Below are 9,683 nucleotides of genomic sequence, written 5' to 3'. Positions count from 1 at the left end.
AGCAGGTCATTAGACTATCAGTCAGCAGAAGAAGCTGGCCTGCATTTAGTTGAGTTTACTGTCATCTCACAAACTGAAGTTGGGAAATGTAGGTTTGTTTCACAGTTGCATTTGGGTTTAAAATGAAACTATTAAGGTTTGATCACTGTTATGAGACAAAAATCTTAAAACAAAAATGGAATCAGCTCAACCACAGCCCTGAGTTGTTTTTTTTTACCAAATCACTTAACATTTTATTATTATACCAAATAAACTGAATACAGCTTCTTAATAGCAACGTATGTAGCTATAGATCAATCTATAATCAAAATGTGCCCTTTCAACCTTTATTATTATGCAAAGGTGAAAAGGATTTATAGAAATAAAAATACCACTGTGCAAAATAAAAATTTTATTTACTTATTACAGAAAAGTAGGTATAAAGCAAGTCACTCCAAACTGATGTAACTTAAAGGTGGAGAGGTGTCATCTGGGGATTGTTTTTTAAAAAAATAACTGATACTTTTCTCTTTTCATAGTGGATTTTGTTACTGTTCAATCTGATACTAATCAAAGAATTGTGTGATAATGGTCATCAGACTCCATGTCACTTTTGTCTGAGTTAAGGCACAATACCGTATAGGAAGTAATGTTGCAAAATTAACACTCACAGTCAAGAATGATATCTTCAAGTTTCCTTTATGCCTTCTATAAAGGTATATCATTAAGGCAGTCATACAGTGGATTTAGACATTTCTTTCTCTGGGCTATAAACAGTGAATAAATCATCTCATAGCCTAAAACATATAAGATTCTCTGGGGGGGAAAAAATCTATATGGGCTATACAAATATATACAATGTACACTATATTCAGTCAAAGAAAAACAAAAAAATCTTCCCTTTAAAGCTGGAATTCTCTGTGTTTATTCACATGATGGTGATTTGGATGTAACTAGGTGGTATGTAATAAATTAGGCTACAGCTTTACTTTAACACCTAATCTATTTACACTGGATTCCAACATTAAATATGTGTAAATCAAATGAATCAGCCTGATGCCAAGGGGCAATGGCCTGTCCTAAAATATGTTCACACACGCACACAAAAAGATTGGCAGTGCAAAGCATATATTGATTATACTGATACCATTATACTGTTACCAAAACAAGCCAACTCTTTCTCTTTTGTGACAACTTTACTATCAGTCTGTGACAGAGAAAGTGGGCATTTCTATTTAGCTTATCACACAAATAAAACACAACTGCAGAGTCATAAGTGGTGTGGTTTGATAAGAGAAACAGTTTATATATCTTTCTGGCCTCATTTGCATAGAAATATCCCAATTTGATATCCTTCAGTCTTAAACTCGTTTCAAAGAAGGTTTGCTTGCGCCAAAAGCACTCCCCTTTAATCTTTGAGGCTCTATACTTTCACTATAGAAGCAGGTCAAGGAGTGACAAAAGTTTAGATTGCCTTTTATCCGGACAATAGACGGGGCAGTTTGTGAAACGGGGATTAAAAGAGGGGTAAAAGAGCTAAAACGGGTGGCAGCAGGGTCAAAACATACTGGGCAGCTGGGAGAGAGGCTCCGCTCTCTGGTTCTTCTGTATAATCCGTATACCCGTCTTCGTCATCTTCGTAGGACCCACTAGCCTCATATCTATCGGGCCTTTCGAAGCATAACGCCTTCATGCTGTTCTTGACAAACTCACAGATGGCCCTTTCTGTGCCATCACACACACACGTTTCCAGCTGCTGACCCTTCGGTATTTTACGCATGTTCGCGATCACATTTAGGCATGCGTTTGTGCACACTGCCCCGCTGAAAAGTTTCCCGCAGTGTTTCAAATACTCGTGCATTGCCGAGCTGCACTGAGGGTCTCTCTCGCACTGGTGCCGGGCTTCCGTGCAACCGGTACTGGTAGTCCTTGGCAAGCAGGGCTCTATGGCCCGTTTGGTATTTGTGCACATCGAATCGCGACCGCAGCTGCAGTCCTCCAGAGCCGGCCCGCTTTTAGTCAGATTGAGCTGGATGAGCGAGGCGATGCAGTGGCTGGGACACTTCTTCTTCTCCCCACTCAACACTGGTTGACAAGCGCGAATGTAGTGTTCGTACGCGTAGTTGCATTCAGCCTCGCTTTGGCAGTTCATGATGGCTTGCCAGCATATCAGTCGCCGACCATGGGACGGCGAAGCCAAGGATAAGTAGCCAAAAAACAAAATCAAGCAGCCAAGAGGCCAAACAGTTCTGCAGACGCTCTGTACCAGTGCACCATTGTACCAGTTTGCCATTGTTATGGCTGCAAAGAAAAAGAAACGATAAAACTCACAGTCGTGTCATATGTGAAACTTCTACACTACTTCCATGGATATTGTCTTCGTTGGAGAATTTTATTATATAATGTTATTATTCCGAGGCAGATGGTGTGTCATAGGCCCGTGTGTAGGCGTTCAACAGGCTGGCAATGCGTAATCCGGGCTCCATAAACCCGTCAGTGCTGATCCACTTGAGCCGGATTCTTGAGCGAACTATCTGTTATCCGTACATGATTGGGATGGAAACTGAAACAGTTACTTAAAGTAAAATACACAGCAAAAGAAAAGTTGTCCATAAGAGTTTCTGCAGCGTCTCACTCCATGGCAGTGTTTCGGGGCTCAGCGATTCCCCGTTGCGTTCCCTTGCGGATCTCCACCAACAAGCCAAGCGAAGTCCCGAGTGTCCTTACGTGGACTGCACCGGGTCCTTAAGCAGTCCGTGTGCGCACGGAAGTGCCAACAAACAGTGCACGGGGAAAACAACAATCCTTGTGGGTCGCAAAGTGGTCCTCTACTCTCTCCCCTTTGACCATTTGTCTTTCGGTTATTCAGCCCCCTCTACATACATTAGCGAAGTGGCTCTCATTGGCTCGTCACTTGAGGGTTTCTACGTAGCGGTGGGCGGGAGCTGAGGGTGGGAGGAAGATGGTCTTGGGAAACAACTTCAGATTGATGCTTTGGAGAGAAGATTTAGTAAAGGTAACGGTGTTATCCAAGTTTTTCAGGGAAATGATATTCCCCTGAAAAACTTAACAACTTTGGTTAGTCTTTTTAATTTCAAATTTCCAGTATATTGGTACCCATGATTTTTTCCCCATTAGGACATGTAGAAAAATAAAATACATCATTAAAAAAAGAGAACAGATTTGGACATATGCTGAACAAATATTGTTTTCAGTATTTAGATATTCCAATTTAAAGACATAAAGAGGGCAAAGAGTGTCGTTTCTTTTACTTTGTAAAGTGATAATAAATTTCAGCAGAGATAAGCTGTATAATACCAAAGTACCTAATTTACTTCAGTGGTTACTGAGTTTTAAGTGGTAATATTGTTTAATTCAATATTTCACTAAAGGGTTTTTATTATTATTATTATTATTTATTTTTTATTTCTTCCAAAAGAAAACCAGAGGCTGATAATGCGAGGAAAGAAAGAAGGTCCTAATAATAGCATCCTTTATGTGCTTCAAACACCAGACCATCATAATGTCCCAGCTTACCCAACTTCTTATGCTACAATATCCTACACATAAGAGGAAATGACAGCGTGACTCCCCTACTAAGCATCGATAGGCCATGCAACAAGTCCATGCCTGCAGTGCTAATTATCTGTGCAGCATCATCACTGATTTAATCATCTTCATCCTATAAACTCTCCCTCAGAAGAGCGGTTGAGTGCAAATTAATTGAGGTATAATATGACCCTCATTGAACATAATTCACTCTAATCATTCATTATGGACAAATTTCATCATGCCATTGCACTAGCTCATATCAGTCTTTTTGCTTATGAATCGGATGATGGTCTCTTATATTAGCAGTGTTATACATGAATAATTACATCAGTTTAACCTGATTGGTTGATTAATGTGAACCTCAGGCATATTTCATCAATCAGTTCAATTTTGTGATGAAGTTCCAGCTTGATCTTTTTGTGCTTTTTTCTGTCATTAGTGAGGACTGTGTCAAGTTTTGACTATTCATATCCTTTATTTCAACAGCTTAATAGTTTAAATTAGATATCAAGATGTGGGTAGGCAGAAACACAAGCTGTAGTTTTTTTCAGTGAGTGCTTCTATTTGCATGTAAATCACAACAAATATCTTCACACAGCCTTGCAGTCTGGTCAGTGGTGGATATTTGTGGCATAACTGGAAACCTCTGTTTCCTCTGTGATGGAGTTTTCATTGCTTAAATACTTAATGGTTCTCCAAATAAGAGTCAAGAGTGTCTGTGGCTTCTTAACTCTGAGGGATAAAGACCAAAATTTGAAGACAGCTATAAAGGTTTTAGAGTTTGAGAGTTTAAACCTTTCTTCTATGAAAAGCTGCATGCATGCTTTTATTAATTGAGCAGCCGCTAACAACAAAGCAAGCCCTGAAAAGCAACATTTACACAAAAAGTTGCATGCCTTTCCCCCCCCTTAAAGTAAGTAAAATGCTTCTTTAGTCTTTTTAATTATAACTCTTTTTTTTTTTTTTTTTTTTCCATTTCACTGTAAGGTAATGTGATAGCTACATGGGAAAAAATACATTTTAAAAGTCTTCTGTTTCACAAGTGACAACAAATTTACAGAAATTGGGTTAATGCATTAGGTTAAACACACACACACACACACACAAGTTCCTGTATTTGTCTCACACAAATCTCTGGTTAAAAGCGGGGACATTTCTACATATTTGTTGGTACTGACCAACCTCAGCCCAAAAATGACAAAAAACAATTTGGATCATTTTTAGTTAATATTCAGATTACTAAACAAGACCAAGAATTGGACCAAGAAAACTAGGAAACTGCTACAATTGAGGGGAAACAAAGGACATTTTTGTTTTAAAATAATTTAATTATGTAATGAATCTGTGACTGTGACTAATCTGCAATACTTCTCAATACTTCTCATGTGAATCAAGACAAGTTGGGATTAAGGTTTCCTTTGCATCTTTTGATTCTGGTAAAAACGAGCAACATCAATCAACAAATGTCAAAACATATATAAAAGATGATGGGATGAACAGCTAAAACTGATGCTGTAATGCTGTGCAGACCGTTTTAAGGAGCCCTGAATGTGAAATTTTAAAATGTTGATTTTTTTATGACTTTACTGTGATCATCACAAAGGTTTATAAGAACAATACACATCGTTTATGTCATAAAGGCTTTGCCTTTTTTCCCCAAAAAATCTTAGATAGCTTTAGAAAGTTATCTGCCTGGACATCATCAAAATGACACGTGTGTGTGTGTGTGTGTGTGTGTGTGTGTGTGTGTGTGTGTGGATACGTGCGTGGTTGTGAGTGTGTGTGGGTGTGAGTAAAATGATAGCCCACATGTTGACACATGAGCAAGAGGCGGCAGTTTAGTTCTTGAGGCCTGATGTGGATGAGGGAGTCAGGGAAAGAGAGCAGTGAGGGCACAAAGGCTGTTTGTGTTTCAAACAGTATTCTGATCTCAGGAATGTACCTTTAGGCCACAGCCGTGAGCTCCCACTGCAAACAATGCACTCAATGTCAGTTACGGCTGGCTAGCACAGCCGCTGCTGGCGCTACTCCAAGGTCCTAACTCGTCGAAAATGATGGATACAGGGAACTCAATACTTCAGGAGTCTCTCTCCTCTTTTTTAAAAAACGTTTTCCCTATAGCATGAAGAATTGAAACATTGTTTATTGCAACACAAGCTTTCCAAAAACGAATATCTTTACTGTTTCGTCACTGCAAACTCTAATAGAGGAAACATTATTGAATCAATATTATATATGTTTTACTGTATTCATGTAACTAAAGACACGACTCTGTGGTTCTAAGTCCGTAATGTTGACAAGGGCTTAAATGTAAAAAGAACTCATTAAAATTTCACCAAGTACATAAAAAATATTTCATCTGAAACACTTACAATATGAAACAACACACACAATGTATTGAATCATCAAACACTTTTGTCCCTGCCAGCAGCTGTATGCTGAAACCAGATGTGCTGCACTGAGAACTGAGCGCTATTACTTTGAAGGATCAATTAAACCCATATTCTTGCCGCAAAAATCCAATTAAGGGACAAAGCAAATGTGTTGCTCAGAACACAGAGCAAATAAGACCAACGCTTCGGGGAGGCTCATGTGAGGCTACACAGTTGGCTGAAATCATTTTTTTCCACAAAACACCCAAGGATTACCAGTGTTGATTAAGTTGTGCTTTTGACAAGTTTGAATATATTTCAGTAAAACTGATGTGAGTGCATTTCAGTAATTTGTGTTTTACCTGATGGTTCGAGGACTGAAACTTACTATCCTTTCGCAGAGTTTACAATTTATTATAAATGTCCACAAGACACTTTTAGAGTCTAAGGACCTTCTTGAATTCTTGAAGTAGATCATTGCTTCTATGCGCGGTAATGTCCCCATGTAAAAATAAATCTAGAAGATTAAATGTGTTTTTGATGCCAGAGAACAGACATTATGAGAGTTCATCCACTGAACGTTAGCTCATTAGTGGCCACAGGATTTCCGTTGTTGGGGTGAATTGTGTTGTGATTTGTTGTTTTTTTTTTTTTTTTTTAAGTTATTGAGGGAGCTAAATCCCAGCAGGTCAGCAGCAGTGGGCCTATGCTGTGCTTTCCGAAAAAGGAACTATCAGAATACAGGAAATGAGTTGGCAGGAACTATCCATTCAAATTACTTCCTCTTTGGGATTTCAGAGAAGTGATAATGGCAAACGATAAGTTATTTGGAACACTTCCAAATAAGATTACAGATTCATTTCCTTCCTCATGTCTGCCTATTAATTTGCCTCTGTTTTGTCCATCCTCTTCCGGGGATTAGTGTTGCTTTTTTTTCCTGTTAAGAACTGCAGAGTGACACAAGTGATTAAACTCTTACCACTTCACAGATAATGGCAGAAAGTCATAAACGCAAGACCCAGCTTTACCATTTCTTGAATACCGTGGCTATAAATGTTGTAAACCCTTGAAATGAAATAGAAAATCCCCAGCAGTACTAAACAGCAATAAGTTACAATAATTACACCACAGTGTTCACTATGGACCTTCCTATAAATCTAAACAGCAATACATATCTTTAGAACTTGCAGAAGTGGGAGTTGGAAATTCTAATTTTTCTTTCCTATTGCGCTTCAAAGTATCTAAAAGGAGAAGATGGATCATGACTTTGCAATCTGTCTAAATGGGCAAATGCTAAATGAAGTGTTATGGGGGTATGCTCCTTTAATCAGTACAATTAAAGTCATCCATCAAGTGAAATAGACAGAGATCCTCCTGACCCTTTTCACACAGTCCGCTGCACTATAATTTCTACAGGACTGCACACATTGGAAGAAACCAACACTCAAATTAAGACTTCATCCATACCTTCTCTCCATGATTTTTAGGACTTAAGACAGCAAATGTTGTGGATTATATGCAATCTTGCTGCTTTTATTGCATCAGTTTGACCAAAACTAAAATATATTGAAAGCCATTTTGAAACATGATTTTGAGTCAATTTTCGGAGAAAAGGATACAGCAGGATATATTCCACATCTGTGTGGTTTAAGTAAGGGGCCTGCCTGGATAGATCATGCAGGGGAGAACACACATGACAGCAGCCTTATAGAGGTGAATGTACTAGTGTATTGGCTGTGCTACTGCATTAGGGAGGTCACAGATTAAAGTTTGCATCACCACATGAAAGTGGTATCGAGCTCCAAAGACAAAAACTATTCACTTCTACAAACCAAGCAGCAGGTAAACAACTGGTGGTACCTTCCAGAGGAGGAGGCGGGACTCCAGTGGAATCTGCAAACAGCCTTGATGGATTGTGAGGTCTATCATTTGACCTCCTAACACACTTAATCACCTTAACCATGATGGCATTTCTTATCTTGAACAACAAGTAGACCACTACATACATGTAATAACATTTTGATCTGTAACTGCACCCAGGTAACTTCTACAGCATTTACCCTGAAAGACCTCTCCTCGCAGCCTCCAAACACCAGACATCACACAAACAGCTGTTGCAACACATGCTGCTCAGCCATCAGCTTGTATACGCGGCTGTTTAAACAGGCCTAAAGGCCTTTCATATCACTACACACAAAGACTAGCACATATGGACCAACCAATAAAGCCCTAACCTCCGACACAGACACATGACCTTAATCTCCCAAACGCGAAGTGCAGCAGGAAAGAATTTAACAATGTAAAAACACAACAAAGCAAACTTACACATAATCACTCTCGCCACAAGTTCTAAACATTCCTGATCTGCTGTTGATGAAATGCTTAGCTTTGTTGTAGTGAGTGATAAACTTCAAAAGACACACTTCAAAACTGCATTATTATTGCAACCTAGTCAATCCAAAATGCTTCTTTTTGATTTCTTTGGTTACATAAATAAAAATAAATAAATAAATAAACGAAAAGGAAAGAAAGAAAGTAGAAGAAGAAGAAGAAAAAGAAAACAATGTGACTGACTGCAGGTGAGCAAGTTGTAAATGCACATTGAAAAAAAATGATAATTTCACTTTTTTTCAACTTCTGTATTCAAGTAACTTCTTAGTTTTAATGTTTTAATATCTTTACATCAGCAAGTGCACAAATGTCATGCCCTGGCATTTGTCTCCTTTAGATCAATGTTTTATTTCCACCAACTTACTTAAAAAAAAAAAAAATCATAGCTGTTGACAGATAAAATTCCTGCTTTTTGCTCCAAAATTTCAGAACGAGAATTTAGTGTTTAGCAACCGCAAACACTATATAAGCTGCCACGGTAATGATGCTGGTCAGAGCAGCGAACCATGAACTAAAACCATTTATAAAGTTTCAGAAAGCTGATGTGGACTACAGACTTGTATAATAATGCTTTGAGACAAATTCAACTTATCTTCAGTACTGACATAGGGGAAGAAGCGTGTTCACGCTGGACAGAACGCCGCTCCTTGCAGGGCCAACACACAGAAACAGCCATTCACATTCACATCTGTGGTCAATTTAGAATCACCAGTTGACCAAACCCAATGCACTTTTTTTGCATTGTTGCAGGAAGCCAAAGTGCTCATGGAAACAAGTCCACACAGAAAAAAAAAACAAAAAAACACAGAACCTTCTTGCAGGCAGCTAACCACCACACCACTGTGGTCACCACCAGAGTGATGATTATTCTATGAGCAACCAGTTTCACTTTGTTACACACTGTATCCCACTGTCCACTGGCATTGGTAAAATTACCATCACGCATTAAGCCAAGTTTTTGAAGTGTTTACCATGACCAGATCCTAAAGGTATACTCCAGTATAGTTGCTCTGTCCTACTACTGTAGAGATGCTTGAAACAGATTTATTTAATATCGAACATTATTCTCATTTGGATTTAAAATCATTTTTTATATATATTAAGTAATTTACAGTACTAGATTGGGAAATTAATAAAAAGGAAATCAACTTCACTGTTCATAATTTACATTTAGGTTAGCCACTCTTTAAACACATAGTCAATGCAACACCGTATCACACATAGCTGTATATCTTCTCATCATTTTGTACAGTTTTCCATCACCAAACACCATGCAGTTCTTTGGCAGGCCTCCAAATCGTGTGGACCAATTTAAGAGATTAGACCCACAAAAAGCACACGAGACCAAGACAAATGGCCCCCACCTGATCTCCCCCTGCATAGCTTTTG

General features: G+C 38.6%; 1 protein-coding gene across 1 annotated transcript; it reads right to left on the bottom strand.

The window, feature by feature from the left end:
* Window positions 1–662: 662 nt before the first annotated feature.
* On the bottom strand, window positions 663–2,892 carry gas1a (growth arrest-specific 1a). The gene has a single exon (XM_085181063.1). The coding sequence runs from the start codon at window positions 2,270–2,272 to the stop codon at window positions 1,496–1,498; it is 777 nt and encodes a 258-aa protein (XP_085037189.1). The 5' UTR covers window positions 2,273–2,892; the 3' UTR covers window positions 663–1,495.
* Window positions 2,893–9,683: the final 6,791 nt, after the last annotated feature.

Source organism: Neolamprologus multifasciatus, chromosome 12 (assembly GCF_963576455.1).
Source record: "Neolamprologus multifasciatus chromosome 12, fNeoMul1.2, whole genome shotgun sequence".
NCBI lineage: Eukaryota > Metazoa > Chordata > Actinopteri > Cichliformes > Cichlidae > Neolamprologus > Neolamprologus multifasciatus.
Note: the sequence above shows the minus strand (reverse complement) of the source record. Positions and strands in the feature narration are given on the sequence as shown.

Bases quoted from the DNA above. Each gene is read 5' to 3' on its own strand.
- gas1a (XM_085181063.1), bottom strand. From the start codon at position 2,272: ATGGCAAACTGGTACAATGGTGCACTGGTACAGAGCGTCTGCAGAACT.